The sequence below is a fragment of the Polypterus senegalus genome, chromosome 16 (assembly GCF_016835505.1).
Source record: "Polypterus senegalus isolate Bchr_013 chromosome 16, ASM1683550v1, whole genome shotgun sequence".
Classification (NCBI taxonomy): domain Eukaryota; kingdom Metazoa; phylum Chordata; class Cladistia; order Polypteriformes; family Polypteridae; genus Polypterus; species Polypterus senegalus.
In genome coordinates, this window is record NC_053169.1 from 37509834 (window position 1) to 37536119 (window position 26286).

A 26286-nucleotide genomic window follows, 5' to 3' on the forward strand; every position below is an offset into this window, starting at 1 on the left:
AGTGGCAGATCCGCGAAGTGGCTAGCTCGTAGCGCTCGGCTGGGGGTTGATGAGCCATGTGAGTAGGGGGCAGAGCCCCCTAATAATACAAAAAGAATAGGTGGCATAACTATAGCTCAAAACAAATCACAATTATTAGGATCAGATTAATATTTACATTGTTTTTTTCTGTTTAATTTTTGGATAGTTTGTATTATTCAGTATTTTAATTAGCATTTTTGCATGTTTGCACATTACCAGTTTGATTAGTAAGCAACACAATGTTGTGCTATGTGTTCCATGTTTACCATCATATTGTTTATAGGGACACCCATTGCAAGTCATGTTATCAATGATGCAGTAAATCTGCTCCAATGCCAATATAAAACTTTGTGAACTTTGACATAATATCAAATTAAATTCATTATGCAGAAGACTCTAAAATGTCATCTGAAATAAATATTTCTAATGTCGGAGTTTGTTTTTGATTTGCTTTGTTGCCCAACTTTGTGTTCTGGGACCTCATGCATAACGCCGTGCGTAGAATTCGCACTATAACATGATGTAAGCACAAAAGCCGAAATGTGCTTATGCACAGAGAAATTCCAGATGCAGGAATCTGTGTGTACTCCAATTTCCGCGTTCTTCCGCTCTATAAATCCCGATCAGTGTGAAAACTAACGTACACGCGCCTTCTGTCCCGCCCCGTCTCCTCCCAGAATTACGCCTCTTTGAATATGCAAATCAATATAAATAGACCATAAGCTCAGCGTTCTGTGAAAAGGCAATGGCAAAAGCAAGAGGGAAAATATAAGAATTTCAGCGAATACCAAGTGGAGGCAAAGAAAAATGTACTATTTGTTGGTTTATACAGTGGTATAATCAACAAAAGGAAGTTGATCGAGTGACATAGCGTGTTGCAGAAACAAGCTCAAGTTCACAAAGTCGCACAGTGCCCGATATAAAAAAGAAGTTGTCACATATCAAAGTCGCCGTGAAAAGGCGAGACATAGCCCACCGTCTGAGTGTCATATTGAAGCTTATTAGGGTACAGTGAGAAAAAAAGGCACAGTAGGAGTAGGAAAAAAGCACGAAATGTTAACTTCAATCTCGAAATATCCACTTTAATCACATACAGTAGTTTATTTTGTCAATAAAGTAGAACATAAACTTCATTTTAATTTAAAATAGTTTAATTTACTAGTTTCTCAAATCCCATTGTAACTAAAGTAGCCTGTTAAATGCTTTTTTTTGTATTTGATCTTCAATGTGCTCTATGTGTGTGAATCACTACATGCTTCCGTTATTTGTCTTTCTCTGACAGGACACAAAATCCATTACATTCGTGATATTACAGCTCTCTGAATAATTAAAATACTGAGATGTATACGTGGTATCTTTTTCATGATGATAGGAGTTAAAGCATGTTATTAAACAGGGGAACACGGTGCGTGATTGTGTGCGACCTTCAATGAAATTATTGTAGCAGTACTCTCTCTTTCAAACGTACTATCCTCCAATTCCTGTTCTTACTTTTCTTTCTCCAAGACGATTCTTCAAAACTTTTAAGGAACATTGAAATATCTTCATAGTGCATATTTAATTATTCTATCCTTCTATCCTTCCAGTGTCGCGCCATCCTCAGCAAATATACAGCGCGAGGCAGGAACAATACGTGAACTTGCTAGTGTTTCGGCACCGTGTCCTCACATGTTTAAATATTAACAATACAGATTATTTAAATGAAGTTAAAGTTGTATCTGTATAATATAATCAACATATTTTGCTGCATTTCATCTTAAAAATGATATCGTCATCATATGTAAATATGCGCTTTATAAAGTGGCGCAGGTTGTGCAATATTATAACTGTAGAGCAAGTTTACAATGGGGTGATTGTACCTATACTGTCACGCTTGGGTCACAGATTTGCACAGAGACACAGAAGGTCGTAGAAAAAAGAAGGATTTTTATTCAGACACCGCAAACACATGAGCTTAAACGTGCTCCATGACAAGTCAGATATAACAGTTCCGCTAGGAGCAGAGAGAGATAAAAGCAAACAATCAATTCCCAAACTGACAGGCTGCGCAAGGCTTATAAGTCGGCGGAGTACCGCGAGGCTTGTATTACGCGTTATAGTGCAAGGATAAGGAGCAATGTGTAGTCAGTGTTTCAGGGTTTGTGGTTTTCCCAGGGCGTCTGTCTCTATTTGGGGTGCGATCAGCCCTCCAGCTCACACCCTCCCCCTCAGCTTTATTCACATTCCTGTGAATCAAGCGACTCTCTGTACTAGGTTCATTTAGTCGTGATAATACATCTGCGTTGGCGTGTTCAGAACCTGGTCGGTGCTTTACTGTGAAACTGTAAGGTTGTAAACCCAGAAACCATCTCATTAGACGAGAGTTTGTATCTTTCTGTCGGTACAACCACTGGAGTGGAGCATGATCAGTTACCAAAGTGAAGTTTCGTCCCCACAAGTAATAGCGAAGCGCTTCCACAGCCCACTTAATTGCCAAGCATTCTTTCTCAATTGTAGAATAATTGCGTTCCCTAGGAAGTAATTTCCTACTCAAATATGTGATTGGATGTTCTTCTCCATCAAAAATTTGTGACAGGACTGCGCCACACCAAATGCACTTGCGTCTGTTTGCAAGATAAAATCTTTTGTGAAATCCGGGTTCCTTAGAACCGGGTAAGAAGACAATGCTTTTTTTAAATCGTTGAAAGAACGTTCGCAATTTTCTGTCCACAGGACAGGTCGGTTTTTTCTGCCTCTAGTAAGTTCTGTAAGAGGAGCAGCTCTATGTGCAAAATTTGGAATGAATTTTCTGTAGTAACCAGCGAGTCCCAGAAAGGCGTACTTGTTTCTGTGTCTCAGGTCTCGGGTAAACAAGCATTTCTTCTATTTTCCTTAATTGTGGCCTAAGTAAACCCTTGCCCATAGAATAGCCTAAGTAATGAGTCTCGGACATGCCTAGTTTACATTTCTTAGGGTTAGCAGTAAGGCCAGCCTGTCTCAAGCTTTCAAGAACGGCTTGAAGCCGCTCTAAGTGTGTTTTCCAATCATTGCTAAAAATCACGACATCGTCAAGGTATGCCCCAGCATATTCAGAGTGAGGACGTAGGATCTGATCCATCATACGCTGAAAAGTTAGAGGTGCCCGTGAAGACCAAACGGAGTCTTGTAAATTCATAGAGTCCGTCAGGAGTCGCAAATGCCGTTTTCTCACAACTGCTAGCCTCTAAAGGCACCTGCCAATAGACTTCGTGAGATCTAGCGTGGAGATATAGCTCGCCTGACCCAGTTTTTCCAACAGTTCATCGACACGGGGCATGGGATAAGCATCAATTTAGAGACCTTATTCAAGCGTCTGAAATCGATACAGAACCGAACCGAACCGTCTTGCTTTGGGACTAATACGACTGGGCTGCACCAGTCACTTTTACTTTCACGAATTACACCCAGTGTCAGCATCTTTTTTACCTCTTCGCACAATATTTCGCGCTTCGGTATCCGAACGGCATCTGTCTGCGAACATCAGGTGCAGTGGTAATTTTATGTTTTGTAATGTTAGTCTTGCCTGGTAAATCTGAAAAGACATCAGTGTTCCGTTCTATCAAAGATAACAGTTCTGTCTTTTGCGTGTCAGTAAGATCGTTACCAATGGTAACATCGGACTGAGAAACAGCAGCCAAGGAAGTGTTAACCTCTTGTCGGTCGTGCCATTCCTTCAAGAGGTTAATGTGTAAAATCTGGAATGGTTTGCGCCGCCGGTATTCTAACCTTGTAATTTACTGGACTCATACGCTCCTCAATAATGGCGGGCCCTGCCATTTAGCTAAGAATTTGTGTGGATCCGAGGGAACCAGTACCAAAACACGATCGCCAGGTTTGAACTCACGGAGCTTGCTGCCTATCGTAAAGACGCTTCTGAGTTTCCTGTTCTCGTTGTTGGTGTTCCACAGCAATAGAGGAAAGCATAGAAATTCTGTCTTGCAACGAAATTAGTCGATCTGCAAAGCTTGGACCTTAGCTGCTCTCTCGTTTCCTATCCATTCCTCACGCATACCACATCCAGGATGCCTCGCGCCGCCTGCGAATAACAACTCAAGGGACTCAAGCCAGTGGACGCCTGTGGTGATTCTCGCGCATACAAAACAAACGGTAGGACAGTGTTCCATGTTGTGGGATCATTATGAGCAACTCGCCTGATCATCTGTTTCAATGTTTTGTTAAATCGCCGGTTAAACCATTCGTTTGAGGATGGTAAACAGTAGTACTCAATTTCTTAATAGCAAAGCTGTCACACAATTGTTTCATCACGAGAAGTGAAAGGTGTGCCCTGATCAGTTAAGATTTCTCTAGGGATACCAATACGAGAAAAAGATTCACATAGTGCTTTGGCTACAGCCGAAGAGTTGGCCTTTTCAGCGATCATTTCTGGATATCGTGTCGCATAATCAACCAACACCAGCAAATATTGGTACCCATCCTTAGTCTTAGGTAATGGTCCCACAATATCTAATCCCACACGCTGAAAGGGAACTTCCAATATGGGCATAGGACAAAGGGGAGCCCGAGGAGGCTTATAAGCAGAGACGATCTGGCAGTCTGGACATGAAGTACAAAATCGTTCAACATCTTTTCCCATATTAAGCCAATAAAATCGTTTTGATAACCGGTCTCTAGTTTTGTCGGCACCGAGGTGCCCCCCCAAGATGTGTGAATGTGCCAGATGCAAAACAGTTTCCCTATGTGCTTCAGGTACCACCAGTTGTTCAATAAATTCCCCCTCCAAATGATCTGAGATCACTCTGAAAAGGCAACCGTCCTTTTCTATAAAGTGTGGGGTTTTCACACACCGAATTACGCTCTTGGTAATAAGAGTCATTAGCAGGGCGAGCCTGTTTAAATGCATATTCTAATGAGCTATCAGTATGCTGCAAACGCACAAAATCTGATTGTTCGTTAACACTCGGTTTGTGTTCGAGGCGTTTGCAATCTGGGAAGATGTAGAAGGAGCAGCCCATTCTGGAAGATTGTCGGGGGTGACCTCCTCCGTCTCGCTGGAGAGATCTGGTTCAATATCTAAGTTGGGCTCTAGATTTTCCCGCCGCTACCAGTTCTTCGTCTTGGATTTCTTCTTCTTCTCCCCCCCCACCAAGTTCATTAGTGGACTGGACTACTGGTCCCTTACATTTATTAATCAGTTTCGAAAAAGGGCATTTCTCCGTCCTATGAGTAATGGCCAAGGGCACGAGTCGAAACGGCAGACCAAACCTTAAAGTGGCCCCTATAAGTTAAAGGAAGAAGTAAAGTCTGATAATCTTTAACATCACCATGTACACAGCGTATTTTTACAGTCTCACAGTCTCTAAGGCATTGTTCATTAAGACAGTCTCGTCTCACAATACAAAGGTCACTTCCGAATCTAACAATGCTGAGATTTCTCTGTCCCAATTTCACCGGGATCAACAAGCCATCTTTTCCATCCGGATATGTAATAGTTGAGCAACAAATCTCGCCAGTCCAATCCCATTGAATGAGCTGGAGACAAGCGACAATCTCTTGCCAAATGGCCGAGCTGATCACATCGGAAACATCTACGGTCGGCTCCGTTTCGAAATATCCTCTCGGCGTCCACGTCGGCGTGCTCTGTAGCCTCCACGGTCTTGTCGACCGCTGTTGCCGCTGTCTCCCCAGAAACAGGCGTCCCATCTACGACTGGATTTCCCGGGGTCCTACCTGACCCCATTAGATTTTCAGGTCCTGCAGCTTGTCGATCGAAGCGACGAGAATGTCCTGGACGTTCGTTCACAGGTTGCGAAGCAGCACGAAATCCACCGCTCTTTCTCCAAGTGGACTGTGAACCCTCTAATCGTCTGGACATAATCGTTAATGATTTAATATCATGGCGTAGAAATTCATCTCGAAGAACTTCAGGTATGCCGCCAGTAATATATTCACGACAACTGTTTCCCATACGTCTCCTTCAAACCAACAGTGCACTTTATGTATCAAATCTTGAATTTGCACGGATTGGGTCATCCATGTTTAGTTTCCAGTCTTTAAGTGCAAATGTTTTAGACTTCTGAAATAAGTCTTCGGCGGCATCCATCTGTGCAACCACTCTGTGTACCACTTGTCACGCTTGGGTCACAGATTTGCACAGAGACACAGAAGGTCGTAGAAAAAAAGAAGGATTTTTATTCAGACACCGCAAACACATGAGCTTAAACGTGCTCCATGACAAGTCAGATATAACAGTTCCGCTAGGAGCAGAGAGAGATAAAAGCAAACAATCAATTCCCAAACTGACAGGCGCTGCAAGGCTTATAAGTCGGCGGAGTACCGCGAGGCTTGTATTACGCGTTATAGTGCAAGGATAAGGAGCAATGTGTAGTCAGTGTTTCAGGGTTTGTGGTTTTCCCAGGGCGTCTGTCTCTATTTGGGGTGCGATCAGCCCTCCAGCTCACAATACGTACAAACAGTTCTACAAGGAGCAATTGATTGAGTGCGTTTATAGTTCTTTGGATGAAACTGTTTCTGAACCTCGAGGTCCATATAGGAAAGGCTTTGAAACGTTTTGCCGTGGCTGAGGCAGAGTGGGCTTGACGCTGTATACCAATAATTCTCTTTCCAATCAGCTGCTGCTGTGATTCCCCACTCAGATACAGTGATATAAATACTCCGAGTGGTGCGGTAGTATGGAAAAAGATGATCCGTTGTGGCAACCCTTAACGGGAGCAGCTGAAAGAAGGTGAGAGTTACAAAGCTAAAGCAGTTATGGTATTTGGAATACTATGGCTATTCCCTGGACCATTATATTGTTACAGGTTAATTACAATCAGATGCATTACACTAATAAACAATTTCAGTGTATTTACAGTATAAAGCCGCGTCAGGAATGTGGTTCTAACAAATAAAGAAAAGGTAACCACACTGGAACAGTAGCACTGCTTTGACGCTGGGTGCCGCCAATCTGCAAAACCGAGCGGAGAACTTGCGTACGACAGGGTATGAGGTACCGTGGAAAAGTGCGTGGCTTTACGCCAAGTGTAGGTTTGATACATCACAATTTGAATGTGGAAATGTTCTTACGCAACATTTCTGTGCGTACACACCGTTTATACATGAGGCCCCTGGACTTTATTTTTTTAATTTTGGTGTTTTTGCTATCTTCTTATCATTGTTCCTTTCTAACAGCTTATTTGAAAGTTCTCTTAATGAAAAAAATCTTCCTTTCCTGTTCACAAATTTCAAATCATTTTAAAATTCTACTTTTCTAAATCTGATCAAAACAAAAATTAGCAGTAATGGTTTCAAGTTAAGTACTGAAACTTTTCCTTTTGCCCTGTCTATTATCATTGACTTTGAAGAGGAAAGCATTCATTTAGTACTTGATTTGGTATTAATTATTGAATTTTTAATATTTGCTACAGAAGCAGTTTAAACAATATGTATTTATTAATCCATCTGCTGTTTTGTTTTCAGTAGCAGCCTCATTAGTTTTGAAATCATATTAAGCTCTTTGAAAAAGGTCTCAATTCAAGCTATGTCTATTTATTTTAAGAAGTTATTTGTGCTCAAATATGACAGAAATAAATAGTTCACATTAAAGCAGCATTCTCTGTCTCTCAGTCTCTCTCCATGTACTGTATTACATGTTCTTTCTATTACAATTAGGTTCACCTTTAAGTATTATTTATAAGAGGTGCTCAGTAGCTTGTGCTAGCTACCAGATTAAGGGTCCCTTTTGATATTTGTTGGCCACCTTTGTTAAATGTGCAGGCATGGTCATTTCTTTCATGGAGGTAAGAAGTGAATTAACCTTCTTCCCTATCTTTACAGAAGCAGTGTGGTATATTAATAAAGTAGAAGTACTTTGTTACTGGACTTGACTAAGTTTTGAGATTATTTCTGCTTTACTTGATTATAAAATTTTCTGTCTCCTTTTACTAAATGTACACTACATTTCCAAATGCAAATGGTTACTGTTACTCTGATATACTGTATTTTGTTAGACACATTAGTTACTGCAATATTTAACTAGAAAATAAATGGGCAATGCCAATATCCGCAATGTGGTGCTCAGTTAGTTATCTAAAATAAGGCTTCCCACACTTTATGAACAACCACTTTAGGAAAACTTGCATTTACAAAAGAATCTAGGATAACTTTCAGATGCATGGCACTGCTGGTAATTCTCAGTCATATACACAGTTATTCCAAATACGCCTCACTTCAATCTGCAGAATGGGCCTGAGTGGATGTTTGGGGCGGGGCTGTATGTTGGTGACACACAATCCCAGTGTCAGCCATTCTCAGTACAAACTCTGTTCTCACAGCAAGCTCCAAATGGGGAGGGACTGGATGTTGGAGGCACGCGTCCTAGTCACAGTTATTCCAAAAGATAAAGAAGCCATTGTGTTCAACCACTGTCCGTATGGTAGCCTGCCAAAAGGAGTGGGACTGATCTGCAGGCTGTAGTGAGGTGTGATCATTTCACGTGCCGCGGTTCACTCACCGTGTCACATATGTTACTCACATATCTTCTCACATTTTTCTAGGCATCACAGCTCCAAGACAGATCAGAATCTAGTTAAAGAAACACAAGCGAAACTAAAATTCCTTTAAATATGAAACTAGAAGTGATAAAGTCAAGATAGAGTGCATTATTCAAAATTTAATGAAGGGCAAGGCCTTATTATAACTTGTATTGGTAGCTAACATTATAATTAAACTAATTCTGCCAATTGCCATGTAGTTCTGTGTTACTTGAACTAAAATAAGTGTCATTTTTGTGGTCAGTAAACATGTCAAATGTTTCATTTAATTTATAAAAAATCACTTCATGAAGTGGGTTATCTCCTTAAAGCAGATGAAGCCTGTTTGTTACTCTTTTTTACGACCTCTTCACTGAATTAGGATACTCTCATACACATGTGCTGTTCATAATGAATGTCACTGCTTTAAGTTGCATTTACGTGGCTCATACTTTAGTGATTGTAGTATCACTCACATGCAAAAAGAAGGTAGCCGCACCACCCTTTGGCACATTTAACACAACGGCTAGAGCAATCAGATGCTCCTGCTCCTTAGTAATACTCAGCAGGAGTGACCCCACACTTTTAGTGCCTTTCCCTTCACTCTGCTTGGGGCTTCCTGACTACCTTGCCTCCTTTCCCTTGCACTGGCTCAGTCTGATCCTAGTATTTCTTCACTTCCTCCCTTGAGATTTCTTTCAGTCACCCATTCAAACTTCTCATCATTCTTGATCTTTCTTCTTTCTTTTTCACTCTCCCTTTGACTCACTCTTAGACCCTTTTAAACCCAGTGAGTGCAGGGGTTACAAATGATCCACAGAGCCTCAATGAGGGACAGCTATGGGAACAGCCTTAGAGTATTTTATGCATAATTAGCTATTTCCCTCATCAAATTCTCCTTGACTGCATGGCTTTCCACTTGCACACTTACGCTCATGGGGTTGTAGCTGCCGCACTGTTTTACTAAAAACACTGCACCATGCTTTAAACTTCCTGAGACAATTCTGAATCCTCTCCTGAAAAGAGGGAACATGATTAGGGGTGTCTGAATTACCTTGTCTTTTCCACAATGGCCTTTTCTATGCTCCTGGTTCATTCTTCGCCCCTGGCTCATTCTTCACGGGAAAGCAAAGAACAGTATATTGGCATTTACTTAACCTCAGAATTAATCTCAGTAAAAACAGTACTATTTTAAAATATTTGTTAACTCTTTTTATTGAATTAAATATGGTTTTTAAAATACCTAAGTAATCTATCATAAGTAATGTATACGTTCTCACCAAAAGCATCTATTATAAATCAGTTCATGGTTGTTGTTTCCTTTATATTTCAGAGCAGTGAAGTATTTCCTAGACCTATTCGACTTGCACAATTTTATTATATGGACAAATTTTTGTTGTTGTCATCTGGACCATCATTACAGTTGTTTATGTACCATTTGGATACACTGACTGATGACATCAAAAGGTGAGTGAAAGAATGCAGTGTAATTGCAAGATATATTACTCTTAAGCAGTTTTACAACCTTTTTTTTTTTTAAATGGAAAACAGATTTCTGGTATGGAAAGTTCTTCACTGAGCCCTAGTTCCTTTTAGTGCTTTCTGGCTTTAAACATGTGATTAATTTTTGATTTGTTTGAAATGTTTTGGTGTTAACCTAAATGCATAAGAAAGCCAAGAATGACTGCACTGAAAAGCAAAAGTTTTTTTCTGATCACAGTCCAGTGGCAGCATAAGCTCCTAATTGCTTACAACCATACAAAAAAGATCAGTGATGAATCTAGATGCTTTTGAGCCTTAGAGGTGAAAACAAGGCAACTATTTAAATGCTTTGAAATGTTTACTTACATAGTTACAGTTATTACAGAAAATTGCTTATTTGGGAAATGGAATCACAGTTTGTTGACAGTGATTTAAAGTTTATCTTTTATTCTTTATTGTTGCAGTATGTTGTTGTTCATTACAATTATGGACATTGTTAACAGATAAATAAAGTAGCACAGTATTTTTTATGCTAGCATTTTTTGCCTTACGGTATTTTATCATTTTTAAATTTCACTATTTTGCCACTATACGTAAAGTACATGTCACAATAGTCATATTCTTCATTTACATGATCTTAGCCAGTTGGAGGCGCCATTTGTCTAATGTGACATTTCTAATGACTGAGACCAACTAGTCTGCGACTGCTTAGAATTGAATCAAACAGGTTTGATTTTCTTGTTAGTTGGAGGGATGGGCTGTATACGAAAGAGAGCTGACAACCAAATGAACCAATGAATGCACATACAGAAGTAGACTGCATCAAATGTAGTGATGAGAAATAAGGAACATGCATGTTTTTAACTTCACAAACAGAAGAGAAGCTGATGCCTTGAATTTTACATACAGAATGGGAACAAAATTAAAAGACAGAGATTGCTGCTGAACTCGCTGCAGCTGTTAACTCTTTGTAAAGCACTACTCTATTGGCACAACTGTGTTAGAATATTGATGCTCTGTCGGTAAATGTGATATGGGCTGCAATTTTCAGTCATGAAGTTTGACATGGTGTAGCAACATATTGTGACATAAGTGGCCTGTGAACTGCATGAAACAGATACTGTATAGGTGTCAAACAGACGAGAAGATTTCTTTTAGCCTAGATAATCCTCATTGGTTGCACTTCTTTCATTGGTTGCTCTTCTTTCTTGTAATATTTGTCACCTGTCTGTTTTAGTTCTCCCTTAAATACATCCCTTAAGTTTTAATAACTGCATCTTTAGAGTTAGCAGCACCAGTGGCAGTAAAGCCAGAGGGATGGTTTCCAAAGTAAAATGTGGGCCTAGACAGATTTCTATTTTTAATGCTTCAGGGCAAAGCAGCTGTTGGAGAACAGGTTGCAGAATGTACAATGTCTTGATAATATGAAGGAGGTCTTCGCTATAGTGACATATTGGGAAAGGGAAAGGGAAAGAATTCTGTCACAGGATCAGTAGCACCCTATTGATATTGAAGACTCATGGAGTAGTGACTTCATGGGCATAAATATAGGAGAAAGGGGTGATGACAAGGGACAAAATAGAAATGATCAATTCTTATTGCTCACAGCAAGGGGTTCCTCTGCGGTAAAACGTTTTGGACATTGGTTGAATTGTAAAATGATAACATGTTTAAATTTTGCACTAGCATTTGTGTGCTTGAGATTTGTCTTATCTAAAAATAGTGGTGAGAACAGATTGTGTTTGTGAACATTTTATGTTTTTAAAAACTGCATTACTGTGGAGGTGTCCAAAGAAAATAGTTTCTTTAGAGTAATTAATGTCCATGTCACATTACACTTACACTTTTACTTTTGGCAATTTTCAGTTGCAGACTTCATTTAAATAATCATGGTGAGTTAGCGGTAGTTGAGGAATGCTCCCCTGAAAAACAGTCATATACTTTGACATATCCAACAGAGTCTTAAGTTGAAGGGGTGGGCTTGCAAGTTTGAGAGGTGACAGTCAATGAGTGCTCACCTATAGGTGTAGTGCATATAATACAGCTATGAGGAATAAGGCACGCAAGTGTTTCAGGCTTGACAAATAGAAAACAGACTTGTGTATCTGATGCTATATGTTTTTAGATAGCATTAAAGAATGAAAGAAAATCAAAAAAGTTCAGCGACTCAAGCTGAAGTTGCTGTACCAGTAAATCTTTCACATGAGTACCAGCTCCATCAGGCAATGTGTTATTGACTGTAAGAATACTTTGGAAATGTAAATCGTCTAATTTGATATTCCCTGCTATTTCTTGTAGTTTAATCTCACATACTGAGGTAATGAGACCAGTAACTGTAGTCATTTATTTTGACATCCCATCCAACAAGTGGTCATATAATGTCACATTGGCTTAAGGGAAAAAATATCTCTCTATTATAAAAAAAAAATCCTGAAGAGAAAGACGGCAGACGAGACGTGATCTTCATGTTAAGATCACAGAAGACGCCTAAAAGAACTGCGAGACGAAAGAGAATGGCCATGGATCATCTCGCGGGGACCTTAAACATGAGACTTTGTGCCAAGAGATTGACCCAGGACCGTCTCGCGATGATGTAGAACATGAGATTCTTGCTAGACACGCCCTACTTACAACCAATATCAAATAAGACCACAGGCAGCAAATACTCAGTTGTGTGAGTGTAAGGCTTTGAACACACACAGATCCAGGGCTCTCAGCGCATATAAATCGTATAAGGACAATACGTTATACAGTAGATGAAACGTCGACGACTAAGCAAAGAAGAAAGAGCAGCACGAAGAAAAGAGACTCAAAAGTGTTTGGAGAGAAAAAAATGCAAAAAAGAAAAAGAATAAACAAGGTGCAAATTCAGAAAATAAGAATAGTAATTATCAGCCCAGAACAAGTGGAATTGAAAGTAAAGCACATCCTGTCGGACTCATAATTAAAAGACAGAGTAAAAGACAAAGTAGAACTTCATAAAAGACGTTCACAAACGTTGCCTCTATACATATGCAGAGCAGGTTAAAGATTATGAAAGCAGTGGAATTTGAAAGGCTCAAAAAAAAAAGGTGCGATACACATGTGAAGAAAGTTAAAGAATATGAAAGTAGGAAACTTAGAAAGTATACAAAAAAGAAAGTAAAGATCGCAGTAGCGCAAACAAACGGCAATTATTACTCGAAAATAATCACCACTGACCAGGTGTCATTGAAAAAAAAGCAGGACAAAGCAAGGTCAGCAATAAAAGACAAAGAGTACAAAAAAAGTAAAACGTCATAAAGAGGTTAAAAAACAAGGTGTCCAAACACATGCAGAGCAGGTTAGGGATAATGAAAACTGGAATTCAAAAGACTCAAAAAAAAACATAGGCATGAAACACATGCAGAGCAAGATACAGAATATAAAAGCAGAAAAAAAACAACAGTGTCAAAAAAAGAAAATAAACATTGCATTAGCGCAAAGAAACAAGAAATTATTACTTGGAGAAAAAACGAAAAGGCGAATAGAGATCGAATATATGGACATAGGTGATATGTCAGAAGTATGTAAATATTGTAAGGCTTTGAAGTTTAAGTCAGAGAATTTCAAAAACGTGGGTTACCTCACATGCATTTATTGGTTTGCAAAAATATTATTAACTGCTGATTATGTAGATCGTTTTGTCTGTGCTAAAGTTCCAAACAGAGAAAGCTATCCTGGATTATGGTACAAAGTCATTAAACACATGTCTCACTGACCTCATTTAAAAGATTCAGCATATTGGGACTCCAAAGATTCCAAATATTGTTTTTACAGAAGTTCTGAAATAAAAGTGAAACTAATGAAATAGCAACGATTCAAAGAAAAAAAAATCTTAAAAGTATGTATCCAAAAAACCAAACACAGGGGTTGGCGAGCAAAGCAAGCAGGGGGCAAAGCACCCTAGTACTGTGAAAAGTAAAATATGGTTTTAACTATGACTTTCTTAAAACAGACAGATGACCAATAACAAAATGAGATCAGAATATCTAGCCATTCTTCAGTGTCTCCAAGCCTATGAACTCTGAACAAGAAAAAGTTGAAAAGTATCAGAAATAAATGTGCATATATAACTAGATAGATGATACTTGAATAATAGAGAGCTGAAGCTGCTAGTTGCAGGAAGCAGTAAGATGGTCAGAGCTACTCAGATTGTACTGCAGGTTTATCTCTAAAGTCATTAACATTAATATAAATCAAAGTGACACCCAAAAAACAATGGACTAATTTATATGAAAAATGACATACTGTACAGAATATATGGCAATAAAATAAAAAAACAACTTCAAATCAGAGTGTATTTAGTATAGGGTACAATTACTTTAATTTTCCATTTATTCTTTAGTCAGGTAGACCTCTGTTGCTCATTCATCCAGTGATTGTTCAGCTACTCCAACAGGTCGGCTGTTGTTAGCACGCTGACAGATTACTTTGTCATGCATTTGGTATGTTGAATTTTGTGCATATTAATATTCAATTGGTGCTGTTGATTGCAGGTTTTGGTCATAAATAGAAAAGCAGTGGTCAAATATGGGGAAACAATATATTCAAAATGGGACTGGAGTGGTTAGTCTACAGCTGCAATGAATTTGGCCAGCAGTTCAATAGGTTCAAAAAATTTAGAAACACATTAAAGACAGCAAATGCACATATACCATTATGAGCTTTGAATTATGGCAAAATAATGCATCATACATAAATGTAAGGAAGCAATGTTACATAAAAAATTATTGCTATTATTTAATGTTTTAACAGTGACTAATAATAACCTTATGTGACTATTATTTTAAGAAGTAATGAGTCACTAGTAATTAATTTGTTTTGAAACTCAAGGAAAGCTCTGTACAGCTGTCTCCTCACTACTTAATCACCTGCAGCTATTCTAACTAAAAGACGCAAACCTCACTTCTCTTCTAAATGCCTGTTTGTCAGGTTCTTTAGCTGGCTATATTCTGATTATTTTATTTTTGACCTACTGCTTGTGAGTTCTGAAATGCTAATTTGCCTGATTTCTGCTTGCTCCATTGCTTATGACAACTTTTTGCTTTTAAGTATTTGCAGAGTTAACTACATTCAGACATATACTGTAGGTGAAATGTAAATACTTAACTGTGATGTACCTCTAGTACAGGCAGTGATAGAATGAATGACTATATACCAATCAGCCATAATATTTAAACTATCTGTCTGATATTGTGTAGGTCCCCCTTGTGCCGCTAAAAACAAGCTCTGTCCCGTCAAGGTGTGAATTTTACAAGACTAGCAAAATACCCGCGCTTCGCAGCGGAGAAGTAGTTTGTTAAAGAAGTTATGAAAAAGAATAATGTAATGTAACATGATTGTCAATGTAATTGTTTTGTCACTGTTATGAGTGTTGCTGTCATATATACACACACACACACACAAACATATATATACATACACATATATACATTTACACATATATGTACATATACACATATCTACATATACACACATATATATATATACATATATATATATATATATATATATATATATATATATATATATATATATATATATTGTAATAAGAGGAGACCAGAGACGTAGAAAGGTTTGGGGCAGCCACCCGTTTAATGCTGTTTCCCGGCTGCAAAAGTCTTTGAGGCATTTTTAAACAGTTGTTACACAACAGAGTCCAAAACAGAACTGCCTGCCTAAGCAAAGGCAGTGAGCTTTATAGCACAGAGGGCGGAAATGATGTCGTCCTCTGGGCTGGAACTGGAAGTGACATCATCCTTGGGGCGGAACCGGAAGTGACCTAATTCTTGGGCCCGAACCGGAAGTGATGTGTCCTTCCTGGAAATGGCGGCTCCTGGTGGGATTTCCCGGTAAGACCTGCAGAGAACTCAGAAAGAGCGTCAGTGCACCCCGCCCCCCCCGGGCAGATGTATAAACAGTATTTTCTAAGCCCTTCAGCTGCTTCCCATGCACACGTGTGTGACAATATATATATATATATATATACAAATACACATATATACACATATATATATATATATATACATATTGTGAACTTGAACCCGGACACACACAGACAGACATCGTTGGATCCACCACACACTGTTTATTTATAATATTTACAAGTATTGTCACGTGCATTCCCCAGTGCCTCTTGCACCATTCCCCCAAAGTCCAGGCCACACAGTTCCACTGCCTTTCTCCTGGCCGCCTCTAGTCCTCCCTTCAGCTCCGTCCTCTTCCACCCGACTTCTGCCCATGACTGGAGGGAGGTGGCCCCTTAAATGGGAACCCGGATGGGCTCCAGCTGCTTCCCGGCATTCCTCCATAGCCACGCCCCAGTGTGGCGGAAGTGCTAACTGCGCACCCGGAAGCTGTCCGGTGTCCCCTGACATCTTCCCCCCACCACTTCCTGGTGTGGCGGAAGTGCTGGGCTCCCGGGATTTTCAGGCACTGGGGCACCGCCTGGCGGTGGCCACGGGTCCCTACTGTGCTGGGCTTCCAAGCCCTTCACCCGAGGCCCCCAACATAACCAGGGCGGACGCCCCCTCGCTGTCTGTAGGAGGCACAAGCCCTCCTCCGGTCCTCCTGGACGACCCGGCCGGGGACCACATTATCTACATATATAAGCATATATATACATATCTACATATATATATATATATATATATATATATATATATATATATATATATATATATACACACACATACATACTGTACATACATACATACATACATTCACATATATATATATATATATATATACAGTATATATATATAGCAAAATCCTGCTTTTAAATTTTTATTAAGAAGAAAAGAATACCTTTTTAAACTGAGGGAAAATATGCCAATAACTATTTGTTAAGGATCTCTTTGTATACCACGTTGTCAGTTCAGCACTCCGGCTGTAATATGACCAACCTGTGCGAGCTTCCTCTTGAGAATGCAACGTATAGTTGTCCAGGAGAAAAGCAATCTTGCCTCAAATCAATGGCAACCTTTTGTAGGGTCTGTCCCTGAGACTTATTAATTGTCATCGCGAAGCAGAACCTTACTGGAAATTTGAGGCATCTGAATTGAAATGGAAGATCAGAGGGTATAACAGGGATTCAAGGAATACATACAGAGTGTGGAGAAACTCTAGAGACAGCGTGTGTATTAACTTGTGAATTTTTCTTTGAGTATTTGGTGACAGCGTGACAAAGTTGCATCCACAAGACCACGTTAGCTGTGGAGCTCAGCTCGGAGCGAAATGAAGTGAATGAAATGAGGTGAATGGGAGGGGAGATGATGACGTGACTCCCCCACCCACCTTAACTGTCAATCCCTCCACAAACACAGTCTCTCGGATTGTAATGTCCATGGCTTTATTTAATGTTACCTCAGACCCGGCACTTAAAAGTTTCTCTCGCACTTTTGCTGAATTTGAGCCAAACGTTATTCTATCCCTGACGATCTCAACTGTCCTTTATATAAATCAGTAAAGGAGAGAGAACTAAACACTAAGGAAAAAGAACGGCAAGACCGCGTCAGGTGCGGAGCTCAGCTCGGAGCGAAATGAAGTGAATGAAATGAGGTGAATTGGAGGGGAGATGATGACGTGACTCCCCCACCAGCCTCAACTGTCAGTCCCTAAACAAACACAGTCTTTAGGAATTTGCATAAGCACAGTCCTTCACCAGCAATTTTAACTCTGTTACAAAGTGATCAAAACTCTCCTTTATACCCTGCGTCCTCTCATTAAACTTGTATCTCGCGAATATCGTATTAGTCGTGGGCATGACAAACGCTAGCGGCAGCCTGTCCATGAACTTAATTTAAACTTTAGGTTTACACCATGCTTTGTTTCCGAAGTAGCTGCACTCATGAATATTCTTGTATGCGTCATTCGCTTCATATTCTTTTCCTACCTTCTCAATTGTGTAATGCGTTTTTTGAACAGGTTTGATTCATCGAAGTGATCACTCGTACTGCGTTCAGTCAGTTCACGTGAGCCGCTTTCTTGTGTGATGTTGCGATGTCCATGGCTTTATTTAATGTTAGCTAAGACCCAGCACTTAAAAGTTTCTCGCTACAGCAATTTTAACTCCGTTACAAAGTGATCCAAAGTCTCGTTTATGCCTCATGTCTTCTCATTAAACTTGTATCTCACAAATATGGTATGCGTCGTAGGCATGACAAACGGCAGCGGGAGCGTGTCTATAAACTTAATTTAAACTTACGGTTTACACCGTGCTTTGTTTCCGCAGTAGCTGCACTTGTGAATATGCTTGTATGTGTTTTTTCCTCAGTGCTCTTTGGAGCTTTTCCTTGTTTTCTACATACTGCGTGACACGCAATTCTGCCTCCCACGGCCATCAAGCTGCAGTCTATTACAGTATATGGATAAAAATAGGTTCCAGTTATGACCATTATGTGTAGAATTTCGAAATGAAACCTGCCCAACTTTTGTAAGTAAGCTGTAAGGAATGAGCCTGCCAAATTTCAGCCTTTTACCTACACGGGAAGTTGGAGAATTAGTGATGAGTGAGTGAGTGAGTGAGTGAGTGAGTGAGTGAGTGAGTGAGTGAGTGAGTGAGTGAGTGAGTGAGTCAGTGAGTCAGTCAGTCAGTCAGTCAGTCAGTCAGTCAGTCAGTCAGTCAGTCAGTCAGGGCTTTGCCTTTTATTAGTATAGATCCCTGAAGGTGTCCTGTGGTATCTTACACCAAGACATTAGCAGAAGATTTGTAAGTCCTATAAGTTGTAGGGTGGGGCCTCAGTGCATTGGACTACTTTTTTCAGTATATCCCACAGATGCTTGAATTGATTGAGGTCCAGAGAATTTAGAGGCCAAGTGAAAACCTTGAACTCTTTGTCATGTTCCTCAAACCATTCCTGAACAATGTTTGCAGTGTGGCAGGGTATAAAATCCTGCTGAAAGAGGCCACTTCCATCAGGGTATGCAATTGCCATGAAGGAGTGTATATGATCTGTAACATTTTCAGGTAGATGCTACATGCCAAAGTAACATCCACATGGATGCCAGGACCCAAGTTTTCCCAGCAGAACATGGCCCAGAGCATCACACTGCCTCTGCTAGCTTGCCTTCTCATAGTGCATCATGCTTCCATTGTTTCCCCACACACCCAGCCATTTGCATCAATGAGTCTTGGGTGCCCATGATCCTATTGCAGGTTCACCATTTGTCCTTCCTTGAACCATTTTTGGTAATTACTAACCACTGCCTTCAAGGAACACCTCACAAGATCTTCCATTTTGGAGATGCTCTGATTCAGTTGTCTAGCCATCACAATTTAACCGTAGTCAAAGTCACACAAATCCTTACAATTGCCCATATTTTCTTCTTACATCACATCATTTTCAAGAACAGGACTGTTCATTTGCTGCCTAATATATTCCGCCCATTGACAAACTCATTGTAATGAGATAATCAATATTATTCACTTCACCTGTCAGTGGTATTAATATTGTGGCTAATCAGTGTATATTTCCAAGTTATAATTTCCTTCAGATTTGGCCACAATGCTGGAACAAATAAATGAAGTATCTTAAACTGTTGACAGTTTGTGCATTATATCAATGGAAACTCGATCCTCTTTAATATAATTAACCTAGTGTGTCATATTCTGCAGTGTTATCTGTGAGGCTGACTTCTGTCTTATTTTTTGTAGATTTATATTGAATTTCAGCCAACAGAATGGGACTCATTTACTTGTATTGGTTTTTCCTAAGATGGGAAGCTCTCCTTAGGTTTGAATGAAGATTATTTGAAGACTATTTGTGCTGAAATTGTTTCAAAGCATTTCTTGACAATTTTAATGTTTTTGATGGTCATGAAAAAGAGCAAATAATTACGAACTATTATTTACTCAACAACAGGGTTAATGTTCAATATTAGCACCACAATCCAAATATTTATCGATCAAAACAAGAAATAGAGCAAGTGCAAACTTGGATGATTAAACAACACTGTTAAAAGAATATAATGATTGAGCACTTACTGGACTGTCAATCCTCTCTAAATATAGTATATACTGTTACTGAGAGATTACAAAAGCAAACAGCAAACGGTGGGCTAATGATAGGTTGGGACAAGGCTATTATGGTTTTTGTTTTAGCAATGGAAGTGCATGTCTTGTTCAGATGACACTACATGATTTTTGCTTATCTACAACAGAATATACATGATCCTATATAAAAAAGAGTAGAATGCTCAGACTACTTTACAAAAACTTAACTGGAGGTTTTTATGTTTTAGTTCACAGTAAACTTTGTACTCACTGTGCAATCTATGAAAGATATTTTTGCCCCTGTGAATATAAGTGATTGGGTCTATCAGGACATAGGCTCTTCTCTCTAGTTCCTATGACCTCCATTTTCTCTTTTTTTATTAATTTTATTTCAAGAAAATAACATAGTATATAATGGAGCAGATAAATGTTTTCAGAATGTATAAAACAAGGAAGTTCAACATCAATCTAAGAAAAAATCAGAATTGAAAAAACAATGAATACTGAAAGAGTAAAAGCTAGCAAAATGAGAATTCAACTCTAACCAGAAAGACAGAGAGAAGAGCCCAATGCACAAAAACCTCCTCTCCACCACCAACACCCCCCATATGAAGGCTTATTCTGAATTGTTTTTAATTATGTATTTTATTTTTTTTTTATTTTGGACAGATTCTCTAAGTGTCAGTTAGATTAGACAGACAGACAGACAGCAGCATACTGCTAAAAAACAATATTAAATTAAAGAGTGATAAAAATGCAGGTATAACAGACAATAACTTTGAATAATGTTAACGTTTACCCTCCCAGGCGGAATTGAAGAGTCACATAGTGTGGGGCAGGAACGATCTCCTCAGTCTGTCAATGGAGCTGAACAGTGACACCAGTTTGTCGCTGAAGCTGCTCCTCTGGCTGGCAATGATACTTTTTAGTGGATGCAGTGGATTCTCCATGATTGACAGGAGACTGCTCAATGCCCGTCACTCTGCCATGGATGTCAAACTGTCCAGCTCTGTGCCTACAATAGAGCCTGTCTTTCTCACCAGTTTGTCCAGATGTGAGGTGTCCTTCTTTATGCTGCCTCTCCAGCACACTACTGCGTAGAAGAGGGCACTCGCCACAACCATCTGATAGAACATCTGCAGCATCTTATTGCAGATGTTGAAGGACGCCAGCCTTCTAAGGAAGTATAGTCGGCTTTGTCCTCTCTTGCACAGAGCATCAGTGTTTGCAATCCAGTCCAATTTATCATCCAGCTGCACTCCCAAGAATTTATAGGTCTGCACCCTCTGCACACAGTCACCTCTAATAATCACAGGGTCCAGGAGCGACCTGAGTCTCCTAAAATCCACCACCAGCTCCTTGGTTTTGCTGGTGTTCAGGTTTAAGTGGTTTGAGTCGCACCATTTAACAAAGTCCTTGATTAGGTTCCTATACTCCTCCTCCTGCCCACTCCTGATGCAGCTCATGATAGCCAGCGAACTTTTGTACGTGGCAGGACTCCGAGTTGTATTGGAAATCCGATGTATATAGGCTGAACAGGACCGGAGAAACTACAGTCCCCTGTCAGACCTGCACAGACCACAATGTCAGACCTGCAGTTCCCGAGACGCACATACTGAGGTCTGTCTGTAAGACAGTCCACGATTATTGCCACTAGGTATTAATCTACTCCCATCTCTGTCAGCTTGTCAAAAAGGAGTAGAGGTTGGATGGTGTTAAATGTGCTAGAGAAGTCCAGAAACATAATTCTTACAGCACCACCGCCTTTGTCCAAGTGGGAGAGGGATTGGTGTAACATATAGATGATGGCATCCTCCGCTCCCACCTTCTCCTGGTATGCGAACTGCAGAGGGTCGAGGGCGTGGCGGACCTGTGGCCTCAGGTGGTGAAGCAGCAGCTGCTCCATGGTCTTCATCACATGTGACGTCAGAGCGACAGGCCGGAAGTCATTCAGCTCACTAGGATGTTATACCTTTGGGACTGGGGTGATACAAGATGTTTTCCAAAGCCTCAGAACTCTCCCCTGTTCCAGGCTCAGGTTGAAGATGCACTGTAGAGGACTCCCCAGCTCCATCGCACAGGCCTTCAGCAGTCGTGGCGATACTTCATGCTGGCACGAAGTCTCCTCAGCTCTCTGTTTACCTAGGCTGCTGTAATTGTGGGTGAGGGGAAACTCTTTCCTATGCTGGTATCAACAAAAGGATGGGTGGAGGGCGCAGTACTCCGAGGTGAGAGTGGGTTAGGGTGGTCAAATCTGTTAAAGAAGTTGTTCATCTGGTTTGCTCTCTCCACATCTCTCTCGATGATGGCACCCCGCTTCGAGCTGCAGCCAGTGATGATCTTCATCCCATCTCACACTTCCTTCATGCTGTTATTCTGCAACTTCTGCTCCAGTTTTCTCCTGTTCTGCTCCTTCGCCGCCCTGAGCTGGACTCAGAGTTCCTTCTGCATGCGCTTGAGCTCATGCTGATCACTGCCTTTAAAAGCCCATTTCTTCTGGTTGAAAAGGCCCTTGATGTCACTTGTAATCCATGGCTTGTTTTTAGCATAGCAGCGTACTGTTCTTACTGGAACCACAATGGTCATACAGAAGTTGATGTAATCAGTTGTGCAGTCAACAACCTCCACAATGTTCTCACTATGTGATCCCTGCAGGATATCCCAGTCCGTAGTTCCAAAGCATTCTCTCAGAGTCTGCTCTGCCTCAGGGTACCACTTCCTGAATGAACGTGTGGTTGTAGGTAGCTCCCTCACTCTTGGTTTGTAGTGAGGCTGAAGCAGAATCAGGTTATGATCTACTTTCGCAAGCGCAGGCAGTGGGGTGGTGCTGTATGCATCTTTATCGTTTGCATACAGTAGGTCAATAGTTCTATTTCCCCGGGTGTTACAATCCACATACTGGGAGAAGGCAGGTAATGTTTTGTCCAGCGTCACATGGTTAAAATCCCCAGAGATTAGCACAGGCGCCTCAGGGTGCTGTGTTTGTAATTTAGCAACAGCGTAATGGATGATGTCACCCGCTATCTCCACGTCCGTCCGAGGAGGGATGTAAACAATAACAACAATGACGTGTCCAAACTCTCTGGGCAAGTAATATGGATGCAGACTTACGGCAAACAGTTTGATGTCCCTGCAGCAAGTGAAGATTCTGACATTTACATGTCCAGAATTGCACCACCTTGTATTCACATAGAGAGAGTCCTCCTCCTTTTCGCTTCCCGCAGATATTTGCGTCTCTGTCCGCTCTAACTGTGCTAAACCCGGGTAGCTCCACGTTAACATCTGGGATGGTAGTTGTTAGCCACGTTTCACAAAAACACACCAAATTGCATTCTCTGTAGGTCCTGACATTTTTCACCAGCGCAGACAGTTCATCGATCTTATTTGGTAATGAATTCACATTTCCCAGGATCACAGAAGACACCGAAGGCTTGTAATGCCACTTTCTCGCAAGTCGCTTCGCCTTTAGCTGAGATCCGGCTCTGCTGCCACGATACTGCCTTCTTACCTTGTCCAGTAAATAGGGAACCACACCGGCGTGGGCATTTGTTATCAGCGCTTGAAGTTGCCTACCTGAATAGACGAGTCTTGGCATGTAAAAATCCATGTCCAAGTAGTAAAAAGTGTCCATGGAACGAGTCCACATAAAAGAGGTAGGAGTGATTGGTGAAATATAGAAAAAGGTAGAAAGATAAAGTCATTCACAGAGCTGCTGGAAAGGCTGCCACTCGCGGTGAAACCTGAGTCATATAATTATTTTCAATTTCAAGTAATACAGAACATCAGTTACCCACTGAGTAATAAAAGGTGGGTTGGGATTCTTCCAGTTAAGCAAGATAAATCCAAATGCATGTGATGTATTAAAGGCTACTACAATCAGTTTGTCCTTATCCACTTTAAGCCCATCTGGGAATACAACAAGTATAGCTGTTAATGGGTTAAGAGTGATTGTGGCAGCAAGGCTGTCTTGTCAGTATTTGAAGATTTTTGTCCAAAATGATGTTAATTTGGTACATTCTAAAAACTTGTGGCCTAGAGGTGCTTGAACTAGTTAGCAATGCTTGAAGGTTAGATCTTGACCTGGATATGTTTTTGACAATTTTAAACATGATTGATAAAAGATTTTAAGTTGAATTATTGAGTGCTTTATACATGTAGAGCTGCAATATATTCTGTGTATAGCATATTTACACTTCTTTTCAAATATTCTAATTGAAAGACCCTTTTCGCCAAACAGAATAGAAGATTCTTTGAGGTATTTTTATGTATTGTTGAGTTGCTGTCTGTGTCTTAAAGACTGATCACTGTTGCCTCTGCAACGGAATTGGGTGGCAGGTCTGGAAAATTGGGTAGGTTTCTTTTAACAAAATTTCTGATTTGAAAATAGTGGAAAAAATGCGTGGGTGGAAAGTTAAGTTTGAAGCATTATCTATACTAATAAAAGGCAAAGCCCTCACTGACTCACTCACTCACTCACTGACTGACTCACTCACTGACTGACTCATCACTAATTCTCCAACTTCCCGTGTGGGTAGATGGCTGAAATTTGGCAGGCTCATTCCTTACAGCTTCCTTACAAAAGTTGGGCAGGTTTCATTTCGAAATTCTACGCAGTAATGGTCATAACCGGAAGCTATTTTTCTCCATATACTGTAATGGAGTTGAGCTCGAAAGCCGTGGGGGGCGGAGTTTCATGTGACATCATCACGCCTCCCACATAATCACGTGAACTGACTGTCAACGCAGTATGTAGAAAACAAGGAAGAGCTCCAAAAAGCGCTGAAGAAAACATGCATTATACAATTGAGAAGGCAGCGAAACAATAAGCAGCGAGCGAGTGACGTATGTCACGTATAGTGACATCATCATCTCCCCTCCCATTCACCTCATTTCGCTCTGAGCTGAGCTCCGCAGCTAACGCAGTCTTACGGAAGCGACTTTGTGACGCTGCCACCAAATACTCACAGAAAAATCCACAAGTTAATACACATGCTGTCTCTAGAGTTTTTCCACACTCTGAATCCTCCAGGCACTACTTACAAAAGGTTACATTGACAATCGTGGTACGTTATTTTTTAAATGTTTCCTTTTCTTAGCACAAGCACAGCTGAGAAGCTTCAATGCATGTGCTCCATAACGCGTTAAAAAATAACGCATTTAATCACACTTTGCATTCCAAGCAAAGAGGAACTTCTGTCAATGCATGATTTCATGGTACACCGATTACATTGATCAGCGCTTCCCCAATTCATTTTACCCTCGCACCCCCTTGGTTTGAGAAGAAGTATGAAAAAATATGAGGTTAACACAGAAAAACAGATCACCAATTAAAGCTTTAGGAATAATCGATACTTTATTTGCCATCAATAATTGTATTGGTAAAGCCATACTCAGTAATCCTCCTTCCATTTTATAATTTTTCCGCCACTAGCCATGATTAAATAAACGGTAAAAAAGTAAGAGCGAAGCGAGGGTGACTTATTCAGGCAGGCAGGCGACAGCTCAATAGCTCGAATTTGGATATAAGTAGGTTCTATTTAGTCGGCAGAAATATCTTTGGTAGGAATGGAAGTTGAATTTAGTCTTTAAATTTCTATGGTGAAGAAAAATTTATGCAATGATGACTAAATTTAACTATATAAAGTCAAAACTTGTATATATAAAGTCATTCCTGAATATATAAAGTCAAAACTTGATTATATAAAGTCACTGTCAGAATAAATAAAGTCAAAACTTGAATATATAAAGTCATTCCCAAATATATAAAGTCAAAACCTGAGTATATAAAGACGGCGTTGGAATATTTAAAGTTAAAACTTGAATATATAAAGTTAGCGTCGGAATATATAAAGTAAACGCTGGAATATATAAAGTCAAATCTTGAATAAATAAAGTCAGTGTCGGATTATACAAAGTCAGCGCTGGATTATACATCTATTTCCCAACCCGTTGAATCCAACCACAGGTTCACAGGGGTCTGCTGGAGCCAATCCCAGCCAACACTGGGCGCAAGGCAGGAACCAATCCTGGGCAGGGCACATGCATCATTTTCAAAACATTAACCGAACAGTGTTTTTTAATTTATTTTTCTGAATACGTTTTTGTTAACTTAGTTCAGTTCAGAGTCGTTTCAATCAATATATTTTGACTTTGACTTTATATATTATATAAATATATTATAAATATTATATATTTATATACTCCGATGTTGACTTTATATAATTAGGAATAACTTTATAAATTCCGACACTGACTTTATAT

General features: G+C 40.1%; 1 protein-coding gene across 4 annotated transcripts in view; it reads left to right on the top strand.

Annotated features, from left to right (window-relative positions):
* The window catches only part of wdr27 (WD repeat domain 27), a 332022-nt gene that overhangs the window by 108089 nt on the left and 197647 nt on the right, over positions 1–26286 (top strand). For all 4 annotated transcript variants that reach the window (XM_039738896.1, XM_039738897.1, XM_039738898.1 and 1 more), the window contains exon 19: positions 9862–9995. In XM_039738896.1, coding sequence (XP_039594830.1) covers positions 9862–9995 — 134 coding nt within the window. The remainder of the gene's footprint in view (positions 1–9861; positions 9996–26286) is intronic.